The following is a 14,745-nucleotide window of genomic DNA, read 5'->3' on the forward strand; positions in this document are numbered from 1 at the left end:
AATTCAAAGGGCTGTAACTTTTAAACTAGTAGCCCAATCTTGGAACTGTTTGAAATTATGGATTCTACAGGCCACATTCTATAAGAAAATTTTTTTTCCGGGTCGATCTGAGACCATTTTTTTTCGGGGCTCAAAAAAAGGCAGTGTATAACCTTCCTTTTTTACCAAAAATCGACTACACCAAAATTTCTCGGGAAAACACTTTTTCTTTTTAATTTTGGTGCGTAGAATCCAAATCAATTCGTACTTTTTCGATCAGACTTCTCAATCAAAAGTTATAGACTAGAAACCAATTTCGAAAAAAAATTCAAAAGGCTGTAACTTTTGAACTAGTAGCCCAATCTTGGAACTGTTTGAAATTATGGATTCTACAGGCCACATTCTATAAGAAAAATTTTTTTCCGGGTCGATCTACAGGCCACATTCTATAAGAAAAATTTTTTTCCGGGTCGATCTGAGACAATTTTTCTTGAGGGCCTCAAAAAAAGGCAGTATATAACCTTCCTTTTTTACCAAAAAATCGACTGCACCAAAATTTCTCGGGAAAACACTTTTTCTTATTAATTTTGGTGCGTAGAATCCAAAACAATTCGTACTTTTTCGATCAGACTTCTCAATCAAAAGTTATAGAGTAGAAACCAATTTCGAAAGAAAATTCAAAGGGCTGTAACTTTTGAACTAGTAGCCCAATCTTGGAACTGTTTGAAATTATGGATTCTACAGGTCACATTCTATAAGAACATTTTTTTCCGGGTCGATCTGAGACAATTTTTTTTCGGGCCTCAAAAAAAGGCAGTGTATAACCTTCCTTTTTTACCAAAAATCGACTTCACCAAAATTTCTCGGGAAAACACTTTTTCTTATTAATTTTGGTGCGTAGAATCCAAAACAATTCGTACTTTTTCGATTAGACCTCTCAATAAAAAGTTATGGACAAAAAACAAATTTCGAAAAAAAAATTCAAAGGGCTGTAACTTTTGATCTAGTAGCCCAATCTTCAAACTGTTTGAAATTATGGACTCTCGATCGATCTCGATCTCAGACAATTTTTTTTTCCGTTCTCAAAAAAAGGCAGTACTTTTAAGTTATTCAAATATTTGAGAACAATTTAGAAATGTTTAGGGAAAGTTTCCATTGTCACAAATCAAATATAAAAATCCGATACATCTGACTACCGAACTCGATAGTCTACGTAACTTAAAAACAATAGGGACCTTTCTTATATCCTTAAAACCATGTGTACCAATTTTCAAAGCAATCGCACGTTTCTAAACAAGTTATCATGCACACGGACAAACGGATGGTCAAAAATGGATCTGTTCCAAAATCGCTACGATTAATTTCAGAAAGGCGTACGTATCATGTGCACGACGTACGATCGCTTTGAAAACTGGTACACGTATTCTTAAGGATACAACTGGTATAAGAAAGGTCCTTTTACTCCCCTTAAATTTGTAAATAACAGAAATATAAAAAAAGCTAACCCCATACAAAGTATAACTTGATTTTTTAAGTAGTATTAAGCCTTTTATCTAGTATACTATTTTAAATGTTTAATGTATTTGAGTGACAAGTATTTGAATACTTTTCAAAGTATTCGAATACTTTTTATAGTATTCGAATACCTTTGAAAGTATTCGAATACTTTTCAATGTATCTGTATCTAGTATTCGCTTGTGCTGGACGTAAAAGTATTTAGTATTCAAATACCTTTGATTTGTGTTAAGTATTTACTATTTAGTATTCAAATACTTTTTGAAGGTATTCTGCCCAGCTCTGGTTACCAGGTAGAAAAACATGGCGGTGCAAACCTATATTATACTATATACAGTCAGTAAAGAATCAATCAATGATAATTCTATAGCCGATCTGTGCAGAGCAGAGCTGAAGGGTAATTTCCATTGTATTTCCCATTGAAACCTTTAACCAGAACTCCTGGTCCATCAACAGCAAAGGTATTATAATGAAGGTCGTAGTATAAAAAACCTCTTCCATCAACATGATGAGTCATTTTTGATACATTTTCAAGGGAATAAAAAACAAAAGGGTAGAGGGAGAGACAATTTTTAACAAATAACAACCTTTATTTCTCATAAATATATAATGTTAGAGTTAATTAACAGTGCTGCGTGGAAGATCAAATATTTGAAAACACACAACTTGATTAGCGATGCAGCGCACTTAGTGGTGATCCTCTTTCTCTTGGCCCTTCAAAATTTCACCCAGTGGCGTCCATTCCGATTAATTAATACATTTTATTTAAAATGACATGCAAATACAACATTTTCCAACGGACAGCGATAATAAAATCTATATTAAAACGCGTCAACTTTCAAAAGTTACATAAGCGATAATATTAACATTATATAATTTATGAATATGTCGAATGACTTTGGCACTCTTCTGAAACTTTCTGGAATGACGGGTGAATTTTCCAGTTTTCACCCTGTACGTTCAAAACTTTACTAAAACTAAGAACTTGGAAATTGTGCTTTGATATTAAAGTTGGTGGTTCCCATCCCAGTGTTAAAATTCGAATTCTTACAACAGTAATGGAAGCAAATTTTGGTAATAAATTAAATTGGTTCGTGCTTTAGTTAATGAAATGGACATACAAAATGAAGTGAATTATTGCTAAGATCCATGGAATCTCGAAATGTTCTTGTTTGTACTTGTTTCCCTTTAACGGGTTAAGTACGTTGATATTACAATGAAAATTCGGTTAATTTTACAATTATTTGTATCACTATGACGTCTTACCTGGTAATGAAAATAAATTTTCAATACGGTCAGTATCTCCCGTTCGTACCAAGCTGTAGAAGTGAAATCGAGACACATTTAGCTGTGCATAAGTAACGAGCAAAAATAGTACACAAATAAGTAAATTTACTTAAAATACAGTGGAAATTCGTTCATAATCTCTCTTACTAATTTTTGATCTTGAACACTTTGGCTTGATTCTTCACAGAAAATTCGCGTGAAGCTCTTGAGGATATCTTCTTTTCGATGATAATGTTCATCGTAATTTGTACTTTTCATCACCCGTCTGCATAGCTCGAGGTACTGCCCCCTTCGCTGCAAAAAGTATTCCCCTCAAACTCGGTACTGATTCGAGTCACTTTTATGAATCACCTCCAAAGTTCTGAACTTACCTTATCACCTGGAGATAAATCGGAAATATTCCTAACAACTATATCTATGAGTACTTTAATATCGTTTGTGTAAAACAAATCGGCCGTACTTTTTCGACTGAACAAATCCAAGAATAACTTCAAAAGGGAATGTGGTGGTGACGGTTCGTGCTCAAAAATGCGCACGGGATCCTCTGCAATTTCCATATTAATAATCACCAAAGCTAAACAGAAGTGATTACCTTCTCTATTGAAAAGTAATAGAATTTTTTCCGTAAACGTTTTCGCCATGCTCTTCCCTTCGAGTGTATTTAAGACGACATTGTCGGCGTCGGTGTCGAATTGCAAGTTGAAGGAGAGCAAAAACGTTAAAAACAAATCGGGAATCTGTTCTTCAATGTCGGTGTCGGGGGGAGACTCGATGTTGTTGAGTATAAAGTTGAGGAACGGTGGGCCAATTTGGTCTAAAAATTAATGTTAAGGTTGCACGCGATTTGCACGATGTTTGATTTACCCAAATGTGTTATAGGCATTCTCTCTCCCAGAGAAAAAATCATTGTGAGTAGAAGGGATGAGTATTTAAGCTTGGATATGTTCCGGGAATTCGACAGCATATCCCTGTATAATAAAGGTGATTTGGATTATTCAGTTATAAGTTGCAATTGGATGGTTGTTTGTAGATCATTTAAGCAGAATCCATCAACAAAACAAAAATATTTAATGTACAACGAAATTTACAACCCCCGCAATCGAATACTGTTACGTTAGGGAGAACGAATTTTCTTAGAAATTACGAAATTTCAGTACGGTAAGGGATTTTACTTATAAGGTGCGTTGGGGGTTGTTGATACCATTAAGCAGAATCCATCCAAACAAATAAAATATTTCATTCGAATAACATTTACAACCCCACGCAATCGAATACTGTTAACTTTAGGAAGAAACGATTTCTTAAAATTACGAAAATCCGAAACCGGTAAGGGTTTTTTACTTATAGTTGCAATTGCAGGGTTGGTTGTTAGATATTTAAGCCAGAATCCTCAAAAAATAAAAATTTCATGTCACGAGATATTACACCCCCGCAATCGAATTACTGTACGTTAGGAAACGAATTCTTAAATTACGAAATTCAGTACGGTAAGGGATTTATTATAAGTACAAATTAGAGGTTGCTTGTAGATCATCTTGAGCAGATCCATCAAGAAATAGAAATATTTCTGTACCACAAGATTTACAACCCCCCGCTATCGAATACTGTTGTTTAGAAGAACGAATTTTCTTAAAAATTACGAAATTCCGAAACGGTAAGGGTTTTACTTAAAGTACAATGAGGGTTGCTTGTAGATCATTTGAGCGAATCATCAAAGAAAATAGAAAATTTCATGTTACAACAAGGATTTACAACCCCAATCGAATACTGTTACTTTAGAAGAACGAATTTTCTTAAAAATTACGAAATTTCGAAACGGTAAGGGTTTTTACTTATAAGTTGCAATTGGGGGGTTGCTTGTAGATCATTTAAGCAGAATCCATCAACAAAATATATATATTTCGTGTACAACAAGATTTGCAACCCCAGCATTCGAATACTGTTACTTTAGGAAGAACGAATTTTCTTAAAAATTACGAAATTTCGAAACGGTAAGGGTTTTTACTTATAAGTTGCAATTGGGGGGTTGCTTGTAGATCATTTAAGCAGAATCCATCAACAAAATATAAATATTTCATGTACAACAAGATTTACAACCCCCACAATCGAATACTGTTATGTTAGGGGGAACGAATTTTCTTAAAAATTACGAAATTTCGAAACGGTAAGGGTTTTTACTTATAAGTTGCACTTGGGGGGTTGCTTGTAGATCATTTCAGCAGAACTCGCCATAGCTACGGATGGCCCGTAGACTCACCCCTCTACGTCATTACCGTTATATTCGACGCGCTACTTGTACCTAAAAGATTTACAGCGGCAAAATCCCTAAAAGTGGGGTTGTTCGTCATTAACTCATTATTGATTACCTATGAAAAACGACAAAACAACAAAAATTAAACGTAAGGGTATACACTTTATGAGCGTTAATTAAGGGTTGATACAGCCAGATTTAATATCAAATGCCCTACGTAAAGAATTACCTACTCTTAAAACACCCTTAAATTCGTCCCATATTACGTTTACCTGTGCTTAACGCTCTTTATTGTACAACTAGTTTGTTAATTGTGTAGACGTTCTAACTGCTCTTTGTGAGTACCCTTTGCGGAAAAATGCTCAACATTTCAGGAGACCTACCAGAAAGTAAGTAAACTGTAGAAGTGGATTAACAAAAACGAAACAATAGCATATTTTTATTAATAAATTAATAAATGCGCCACCTAACGGTAGATCATCTGTAAAGGTTTATTTACCTGGCAAGTTCACTCGGCAGAACGGAATTTAACATAATTGTTACGACAGTACCGTCCAAATTGCAGAGTACTCCAAACGCCTGAATTAATAACTGTCTAATTGACCAACGAACTTCCATTTGATAATACTGAATCAGCGTCGTGATAACATGGTAATGATCGATCGAAATGACATGCTTGGATATGCTGGCGTCGGCGTTCGACTAAAATTCGGGAGTAAGGGGCACGTTGTACTGCAATTAGTCTTACCAGAATTGATATCAGCTCCGTTATGTACTCTTTAATAACCCCCTCGTCTTCGTGCAACATCCAGCTTCTCTGCTGGGAATCTTCTTTGCACGAGGTCAGCTCGTTGAATATGATTTTTAGTCGGCTAGCATCGTGGGTTTGGTCGATTTGAACGTCGTCGGCGACCAGAGACGTCTGGCAGTGTGTTAAAATTGTACTCAAGTAGGGAAATGCAGATGCGGGTAGCAGGTCGTGCAAACCTTGAATTACGGTTTCCAAGGCGACTTTAGACATTTCGTGCGATAACTGAGTGTTAATTCGCACGCTCTCCACCAGCTCGTACACCGCTTGCGAGGTAATTATTGGCGAAACTTTGGCGTTTGAAGCGGTTAGTATATTCGGTTCCGAGATTTTACGTTCAGCGGTCTCGGGAGGTTTGCCATTTGCTTCCTTGATGGACTCCTCTAATGGGGGTTTTGCATCAGTCGCGCTGCACGATGTATTACTAGCCGTGCCGCTCGTTGTTTCTAAGCTACCGTCTGAATTACGAAATAAAAGTGGTGGAAGAACGGTCGTCTCATCGCTGACTATTGAATTTTCTTGAATTTCTGGTAGAAACTCGACCTGTCGTTTTAGCTCCTTTAGTCGCACCAGTATATCCTTTTTGCTTCCCGATAGCGGCTCTATTTCTGTGTACTGCAACGACACTATTGCGTTTTCTAAGAATTCCAAGTAGAATGCCGCTTTCACTGTTAACGACTCGACGTAATTCGAAGGAACAAAGCCCATCTCGCCCTTCGCATTTATTACTTCCCACCAATTCTTATGCTTCGTTCTAGTTTGGTGTAAAATGAAGTATTCGTTACTTTTAAAACTTAAAGCTTGAGGGTAAGTTGCTTTAAAATCGTACATGCTGCGAAGCATCTCTAAGCTACCTAAAAATGTACTTGGAACGTTCTGTTCTTTAAAAAATGCTTTAAATACCTATCGTTATTATATTATTCGACATTTTCTAAGTTTGAATTTCTAAATATTTACAAAAGTTTGTTTATTTACTGTCAGCAGTCACACCTATTAACATAACCTCAATCTATTTAAATATTCCCAATATTCAGTGGCGTAACATACATACTTATTATAGGAGGTTTATCTTTGATGAATAAAAGAAATCGTTCAGTGCCTTTTAGACCCTTTAGGACAAGAAACGCTCATATGACATTAATTCGGCACTGGAAAACTTGCCAGAGCAATAGAAAGAGTTGTGGGACCTCCTAAACATTTTGAAAGGTTTATATATGATCGTTTTTCTAGACCAGCCAGTCCAACGCACTCCCGGCAAGATCAATACTCCTTATGAGTTTTTTCCAGTAGGTACTTCAAAAGCTCCAACTAAAAACCTTTTAGGGCTTTTCCATCCCCTTCCAGATTCATTTAACCCTGAACACTTCTAAAACTAGTCGAGAATAGTTATTTTTGAAAGGACGTGAACATTTCTGGCAGAAAGTTGAACCTGGACAGACATGTAGTCAGAGTAGCCGGCAGAATGCTCGAAACTGATCTAAGAAAATTCCAATTTTTGCCACAGATGAAAAATTCTTACCTAGGCCCAGATTCGAACACTCGACCTCCCGGCTATGTAGCCCAACGCTCTACCACTGAGCTACAGAGTCGGTCATCATGAATCCCCCGAATTATCGTGTCTCCCTCAAAATCAGAAATTGGAAAGAGTGGAAGGACTATAAGGGTTAAAAAACTTTGGGGATTGGGGAACGTTCTAGAAAGACACTATAACGCTTTATTAGACACAAGAAAGCTTTATATTGCTCTGGCGAGTGTTTTAGTGCACAGGAAAGAGGTCCAATCTAGCGGGTTCAGTTCTCAAGTGATAGGGCAGCTGAAGTTAGCAAATACCACAAATTTATATTACCAAAATCAACCAATGTATTATGTGTACAAATTAATTGTTTTTATGGTGTGGATACATTACTTCATCAATGAATATGTCTAAGTATGCTTTCCTTAAACACCCCCTTGGTGTGTTCCTATAAAATGAAAATCATATCACAAATAATTTCAACAGCATTCACAGTACGTACAGAAATATCGGTCTTCAAATCCCTACCGTAGGCTTTGGAGTACTCCTGCATGATGGTGTCGACTACTTTAACTCTGGGAACCAAAATCCTGACCAGTTGTTCGTTCTTCCGCTCACCGGCAGTCATGCAATGATGTAACTGTTCGGCAAAGTACGCCGGAAGATTCCTGGCGGTGGCGACAATTGCCAAGAGCCCGTCTTTTGCGTGTCCCGAAAACTCCTTTTCTATGGCGTACTCGAGATCGTGCCCAGACAGGTGCTTGTATTCGTCGCAGATTAATTTCAACTGATTGTGGTTGCGCGTGCCCAAAATGTCGTAGAAGACCTTCTCATCGGTGCCTATTTTATCCAGACCTGCACAACGGATTATGGTTAAAAAAAAACCTAAAACCTAACAATAACCTGCTTTGTGAAGGTGTAGAGCGTCAGCGGCGGCTTGTGCCTTATTGGTAGCTCCACTGTCGTCACGGTTTGCTTGAAGTATGGCAACTAACAAGTGTTTGAAGTCTCCACTGGTATCACCTTTGATGTCATCAATTAGCTTGTGCTGGAATTCTGGAGGCAGTTAGTAATAAATCCAATGCTGGATCACTTACCAGCCTCGTAAGCGTCAATAACAGCCCACATTTCGCTATTGGTCAAAGTGCAAAGAATCTCAATTATCACGTTTTCATTGGTGCCAATTCCCATAATGGCATTATGTAGTTCTGTGGCGTAGAAGACAGGGGTTGGTACAACTAAAGCAAAGAGCAGGTGTTTCATTTCGTCCCCAGCGTGACTCGCTAATTCTTCCTTTAAGAACTAAAGCAGTGGGCTTATTTGGCGTGAGCCTTTGAACAATAAACAGACCTTTCCATATTTCAGTTGAAACTGATGGGCAATCTCAAGTCGCTGGTCGTACAATCTATGGCTTAAAATATCGGCAATTCCTGATGTATTTCCGATGGGCAAGGCATGTTTTATGAATTCGGCATCGCTTTTTAAGTCGTTTTGTTGGGGTTCAGATGATAATCCCTAAAAAAGAATCTGGATGTTGCGATGGCTAAGGACGGGGTTAATACTTACATCAGCGATAATGTATGCAAGGTAAAACAACCACGATGGGCCCATTTTTGATGTCGGATGTCACTGTCGCTGCTCTTCCAAGCCCTTGTCTTTTGTAAAACGAGTTTATGTTATCCACGGGCGTATTACAGTAACTATTTCGGCTATCTAGGACGATAACATCTTGACCTTTTAATGTTTTCCTATACAGTTATAAGAATCCCCTACCCTAGTCAACGTTTGCAAGATAAATGAATAATTATAGTAAATTTTCAAGAATTTTTTTACGAAATTGTTTAAGTAATATTGCAAGATTTTTTGCGAGGATGTTGAGGAAACGCAGCCGTTGATCTTACGAAAAAAAAGTACAAGTAAAAGTAAAGAAGACAAAATGCCTAACATATTTTGTAATAAACTTTTTTGCACTTTTAATTTGTTCCGAGTTGCAGCGGCGGAAATATGAACATGTTTCCCAAAAAAAATGGGAAACTCCCAATGTTATTTCGAAAAAACCGATCTTCTGTACGTTTCCATCAAGATGGCGGCACGAGCGGTCTTCTACCAAGGTCAAAAGCATATTTTTTCAAGGTTTGTGGGGCAAAGACCTTATTTGTCCCCTACTGACCAGAGCTGGGCAGAATACTTTCAAAAAGTATTTGAATACTAAATAGTAAATACTTTGCACAAATCAAAGGTATTTGAATACTAAATACTTTTACGTCCAGCACAAGCGAATACTAGATACAGATACATTGAAAAGTATTCAAATACTTAAAAAAATAAGTATTCAAATACTTTAGAATGTATTCGAATACTTTCAAAAGTATTCGAATACTTTCAAAGGTATTTTAATACTTTCAAAAGTATTCTAATACTATCAAAAGTATTCGAATACTATGAAAAGTATTCGAATACTTTGAAAAGTATTTCATTATCTTACTTTGAAAAGTATTCGAATACAGTAAAAAGTATTCAAATACTTGTCACACAAATACATAAAAAATTTAAAATAGTATACTAGATAAAAGGCTTAATACTACTTAAAAAATCAAGTTATACTTTGTATGGGGTTAGTTTTTTTTATATTTCTATTGTTATATACAAATTTAAGGGGAGTAAAAGCGTATTATTATTATTATTATATTATTATATAGGAGGTACCTACCAGGACCTTTCTTGTACCAGTTATATCCTTAAGAATACGTGTACCAGTTTTCAAAGCGATCGTACGTCGTGCACATGATACGTACGCCTTTCTGAGATTAATCCTAGCGATATTGGAACAGATCCATTTTTGACCATCCGTTTGTCCGTGTGCATGATAACTTGTTTAGAAACGTGCGATCGCTTTGAAAATTGGTACACATGGTTTTAAGGATATAAGAAAGGTGTTTTTAAGTTACGTAGACTATCGAGTTCGGTATTCAGATGTATCGGATCAAAAGCTGTCGGCTACACGGATCTGATCGCAGTGGCCTATACTCAGAAATTCCGGCAGTTCGACTCATTCTGCTCTGATCATGGTTTTACGTAAACGCCTTTACCTAGAATCCTATGCGTTCCAAAAGCTGTACCGGTAACTCTAAAACCGTTTTTTTTTAGATTATAAATTAGAGGGTAGAGTCCTTTGGTAGAATTGACGATCGTCTTGTTCGCATCGTTTTCTACAGGTTCTCGTAATGGATTTAGGAAGTCAGGCTCCAGAAATGCAGCGATAACAGCAGATATCTCCTCTCTCGTATTCAAAAACGCCAACTAAGAATAGTTACACCACAGACTTGCGAAAAGCAGGTTTTCATTTTTTTAATTCGTGTGGAACATTGATTTACGCTCTGAGTCGCATGTAATTGGTAGTGCATAAACGAATGAAGCGGTCAAGATGCCATACTTCATTGATAAGAAGTATTTTTGTGGGTGTTAATTTATCAGAAAAGATAATAAGGATCATTACGGGGAGATTTTTGGGATGCATTCGGTCTTGGGCCACAATATAGTTAGTACGTGGTCCAAGATTTTAGTTTTACTTCGAGTAATAAATGCAAGAGATTAGACCGGTTTTGGGTGACTAAAGCCGTCCGTAGTGAGAGGTTCCATCCTTTATATTTTTAGGAGGGGGAAAGCTGTCTGCGCTCCTTGTTAATATTTTTGTGTGATTTACCCCTTTTAAAGACACTTTCGTTATATCATTGGAAATCATTTAAATTTTTGGACATGCATCGAGGTATGTTCTAAAATTTAAAACCTAGGTTAGCTTTCGAAGGCGTTCTATATTTCCCTGAATGCTTTTATGGTTTTGTAAAGAACATTTTCGGTTACTGGCAGAGTAACAATCAAAACTCTGAACATGCTTTGGGAAGCTTTGACAAAAACTCAGAGAAAACGCTAAGACGACAGGGAAAGGCACTAGAATGACTTCGAAATTGTGTGGAACATTGTGGAGCGTTTTTAAAGCTTTTAAAAGCATTGGAAAGTGTTCACAAGGAAATACTCAGTAGCTGATTATATTTTGAAATATGGAATAATCGACAATTGCACCGAAACCCCAAAACTGCTGAATTAATACGTCCACAACCATGACAGCTAATTAATTTGCAAGAATACCCTTCGATCTATTTACTAAAGAAGGTTATCGCCAGACGCTGTTGATTTACGGATAAACTATCATGCAGATATCAAAGAACTTTGAATATTCTCTTCCTGTGCACTCCTCTCCTGTATTCTGGAACTTGTGCCATTGGTCCACGAACGTATAAATTAAGATGGACTACTAATGCTGAATTAACAAATGACACCTACATGGGGGCCGCCATGATGTGCACTCACATGGCGCAAATCAACTAATAAACAAGCATTAACCTCGCGTTTTCTAAGTAAATTACTGTGACACATGTCATTTTCCAAGGCTGCAATAGTCTCAAAACTTGAGCACTAGGAAAATTCCCCTAGAAAATAACTAAAATGTGGACATCATGGCCGCGCCCATGCTAGGGCCATTTCTACCTCTATGCGACTGTTTGATCAGCAGTCCATCTTAATTTACAAGTTCGTGCATTGGTCCCTCAGGTTTCTTTAGTAGCGCACAGGGATTTGCACTCTATCGGATAGTAAGAGATGGTAGTTTAGCTTGACGGTAGATATCTTTATTAACTTTATTAACATTTCATTTTGCATTATGATTATTACCGTATCAATTAAGCAGGTTAAGAATTGCTTTCCGAAACAAACCTTTAGTGTGTTCCTAAAATAAGAATTATATCAAAAGAGGTTTTAACATGCCGCCAATACGTACAGTAACATCAAACTCCAAACTTTTATTATACATTTTAGAATACTCCTGCTTAATGGAAACAATCACGTCTGTTTTAGATCTGGGAACAATAATCCTGATCAATTGTTCGTGCTTCTTGTCATTTGCATGCATGCAGTGATGTATTTTTTCGGCAAAGTACCCTGAAAGGTTCTTGGCGACCGCAACGATTGTCAAGAGCCCCTCCTTAGCATATCCCGAAAACTCTTCTTCTATGGCGTATTCAATATCATGACGCGGTAATCTGAATTTGTATTCTTGGAAGATTAATCTCAACTGATTGTAGTTGCGTGTACATAAGATATCATAGAAGACCTTCTCATCGGTTCCTACTAGTGTGACACCTAGTCAAGCGCAGCATAAGATTAAAAAAGACTGGAATGGTAGGAGTAAGATTAACCTGCATCGTAAAGACGAATATAGTCGGTTTGGGCTTGATTTAAATCTGTAACTTCTCTTTCGTCACGGTCTGCATGGAGTATTTCCACCAAGAGGTCTTCGAAGTCTCCACTGGTATCACCTTTGATGTCATCAATTAGCTTATTATGAAACTCTAAAAAACGTGGTTACAAAATAAAGTACTGTTAGTGCATTTCTACCAGATTCGTAAGCGTCGATAACAGATAAGATTTGTTTGTTGTTCAAAGTGCAAAGAATTTGGATTAAGACGTCTTCGTCGGTCCCAGTGCCCATCATGGCATTATGCAGCTCTGTGGCGTAAAAGACAGGAGTTGAGACAACTAAAGCAATTATCAGATCGTGACCCACGAGCTCCTCTTTCAAAATCTAAAAGATCGCGGCCATAATTGCTGAGAAAGTTTGGAAAACATACAGACCTTGCCATACTTCGTTTTGTACAAATGAGCAATCTCAAGTCGTTGGTCATACAATCTATTGGTCAGAATGTTGACAATTGTTGATAGATCGCCGTCATACAAGGCATCTTTTATTAATTCGCAATCGGCTGACGCGTTGAAGTCTGCGGGTTGAGGCGATAATCCCTAAAATAGAGGCAATGTCTTGGAAATCCAGCCTTAATATACCTACTTACATCTGCACAGATGAAATATGCAAGGAAGACAAACACATACTTGTACGAACACATTTTTGTACACACTGCCGACTACCGCACTGCTCTTTATATTGAACGGCCGATAACATCTTGACCTTTTAATGGTTTTCCCCATGCAATTATAAGAATTTGCATGATAAACGAAGAATTTATAATGAATTTGAAGACGAAAACAAAAATATGAGATCAAACCTCGGGTATTTGCTACGCCCATGCCTATCAATAGTTATTATTACTATTATTTCACTTTAGAGAGATTTTTTAATAACATTCTATTGCCTTCGTAGGATTTTCAGGCTACTTTTGCCTTTGAAAACATTTATATGACCCCGTTAGAACTTTCCAGGTGATTCCTAGAGCTTTCTATTTTCGCCCAGATGTAAAAAGTACGGGACGGCTGGTTTGGAAAGGCAATATAAAGCTCTGGAAAGCGACTATGGACCCATGTGCAACTGTCACTTGCTCTGGACGCCTTAGAATGCTTTGCAACGGAATCTCTTTAAAGAGGTGTTGAAGAACCTTCTACATATTCTAAGAGCCTCTTAGGACCCTTAGTCCTTGACCCAAGGATGCCATATAATGTCCTGCATTTAAGTTTTCACCTTCGCATACGCTTCAGAATTTGTGATTAAGCGCGAGTTATAACAAAAATGAAGTCTGCTTTTACTTTTCTGTATACTGTAAAAAAGCACCCCCGATACAACTACCACATTTGAAATTAGATAGATGAATCCTTACCCAAAAATACAATTTCCTTGTTAAACGGCAGAGCAAAGAGACATCAAGGAACCATTTTGTTTCCTGATCGAAACTTTCTTTTTCCACCTACGCTTCGTCTCTCACAGTCCAAGAATTCAAGACATGTGTCTCTTGGAAAGCTAATGAAGCGAAATCGGCCGTTGCACTTCCAACAATACGAAGTCGCCGCTTTGCCACGCACTTTCCTATTTCTTATGGGCACCATATGGATTACTACGGAGTGAGATAAGAGGACAAAAAGAAGTTATTTACATAAAAGTCAGGAAATGGTCACAATACTGGGAAGGGGGGGGGCCAAGTACTTTAACTTCCGCCGATATCTGAGCTATTTTTAAAGATTTTTCAAAAATTTCAAAAGCGTCGTTTAGTCACAAAAAAATGGTAGCTTTGCCCCCATTTAACCTACACTGTATCCCTCAACCAAAGATCATACTAGATCTTTGCCTCAACGTTACGAAGATCCCAATGCTGAGCTACGAATTTGAATCACCCTGTACATGTAAGTGCGAATGTTTTTTAAAGATAATCTGTCAAAATAAATAAAATATTTGATGTACAACAACAACTACAACTCCCGCAATCGAGGATTGCTACATATATACGTATACGAGTAGGTGTTAATTTTCTAGAAAATTACTAAGTTCCAAACGAGAAGGAAATTTTTTGTTAGAGGACAGTTTCAGGGTTGGCTGTAGATTACTTAAATATA

The 14,745-nt window shown here is 37.2% G+C and overlaps 3 protein-coding genes across 4 annotated transcripts; all 3 read right to left on the bottom strand.

Annotated features, from left to right (window-relative positions):
* Positions 1 to 2,062: 2,062 nt before the first annotated feature.
* LOC116176615 (NCK-interacting protein with SH3 domain-like) lies at positions 2,063 to 7,100 on the bottom strand. 2 transcript variants are annotated; one of them, XM_031495259.1, is made up of 7 exons: positions 6,744 to 7,100; positions 5,781 to 6,690; positions 5,532 to 5,734; positions 3,646 to 3,749; positions 3,374 to 3,595; positions 3,153 to 3,325; positions 2,063 to 3,075 (listed from the first exon to the last, which is right to left on the bottom strand). In XM_031495259.1, exons 2-7 carry the CDS (start codon positions 6,681 to 6,683, stop codon positions 2,887 to 2,889), a joined length of 1,794 nt encoding a protein of 597 aa, XP_031351119.1. In that variant the 5' UTR covers positions 6,684 to 6,690; positions 6,744 to 7,100; the 3' UTR covers positions 2,063 to 2,886. The 2 variants fall into 2 exon arrangements, with proteins under 2 accessions (XP_031351119.1, XP_031351118.1); XM_031495258.1 differs by having other exon boundaries at positions 5,781 to 6,694; positions 6,744 to 7,099.
* Positions 7,101 to 7,659: 559 nt separating this feature from the next.
* Positions 7,660 to 9,080, bottom strand: LOC116176616 (annexin B9-like). The gene is made up of 6 exons (XM_031495260.1): positions 8,920 to 9,080; positions 8,704 to 8,868; positions 8,451 to 8,655; positions 8,257 to 8,409; positions 7,856 to 8,208; positions 7,660 to 7,801 (listed from the first exon to the last, which is right to left on the bottom strand). The coding sequence occupies exons 1-6, from the start codon at positions 8,962 to 8,964 to the stop codon at positions 7,751 to 7,753; spliced, it is 972 nt and encodes a 323-aa protein (XP_031351120.1). The 5' UTR covers positions 8,965 to 9,080; the 3' UTR covers positions 7,660 to 7,750.
* A 2,936-nt stretch (positions 9,081 to 12,016) lies between these two features.
* LOC116176390 (annexin B9-like) lies at positions 12,017 to 13,365 on the bottom strand. The gene is made up of 6 exons (XM_031494921.1): positions 13,257 to 13,365; positions 13,042 to 13,206; positions 12,805 to 12,991; positions 12,606 to 12,758; positions 12,188 to 12,549; positions 12,017 to 12,136 (listed from the first exon to the last, which is right to left on the bottom strand). Exons 1-6 carry the CDS (start codon positions 13,308 to 13,310, stop codon positions 12,086 to 12,088), a joined length of 972 nt encoding a protein of 323 aa, XP_031350781.1. The 5' UTR covers positions 13,311 to 13,365; the 3' UTR covers positions 12,017 to 12,085.
* Between the last annotated feature and the right edge of the window lie 1,380 nt (positions 13,366 to 14,745).

This window comes from Photinus pyralis, unplaced genomic scaffold (assembly GCF_008802855.1).
Source record: "Photinus pyralis isolate 1611_PpyrPB1 unplaced genomic scaffold, Ppyr1.3 Ppyr1.4_LG7, whole genome shotgun sequence".
In the NCBI taxonomy this organism is placed as follows: Eukaryota; Metazoa; Arthropoda; class Insecta; order Coleoptera; family Lampyridae; genus Photinus; species Photinus pyralis.

Coding starts and splice junctions, on each gene's coding strand:
- LOC116176615 (XM_031495258.1), bottom strand. CDS start 6,768: ATGTCGAATAATATAATAACGATAG. Junction 3,750..5,531: donor CTGCCGAGTGAACTTGCCAG/GTAAATAAACCT, acceptor TTTATTATACAG/GGATATGCTGTCGAATTCCC. Junction 3,076..3,152: donor ATTTATCTCCAGGTGATAAG/GTAAGTTCAGAA, acceptor TACTTTTTGCAG/CGAAGGGGGCAGTACCTCGA.
- LOC116176616 (XM_031495260.1), bottom strand. CDS start 8,964: ATGGGCCCATCGTGGTTGTTTTACCTTGCATACATTATCGCTGAT. Junction 8,869..8,919: donor TTGCATACATTATCGCTGAT/GTAAGTATTAAC, acceptor ATTCTTTTTTAG/GGATTATCATCTGAACCCCA. Junction 8,410..8,450: donor TATTGACGCTTACGAGGCTG/GTAAGTGATCCA, acceptor AACTGCCTCCAG/AATTCCAGCACAAGCTAATT.
- LOC116176390 (XM_031494921.1), bottom strand. CDS start 13,310: ATGTGTTCGTACAAGTATGTGTTTGTCTTCCTTGCATATTTCATCTGT. Junction 13,207..13,256: donor CATATTTCATCTGTGCAGAT/GTAAGTAGGTAT, acceptor CCTCTATTTTAG/GGATTATCGCCTCAACCCGC. Junction 12,992..13,041: donor ACAAAACGAAGTATGGCAAG/GTCTGTATGTTT, acceptor GCGATCTTTTAG/ATTTTGAAAGAGGAGCTCGT.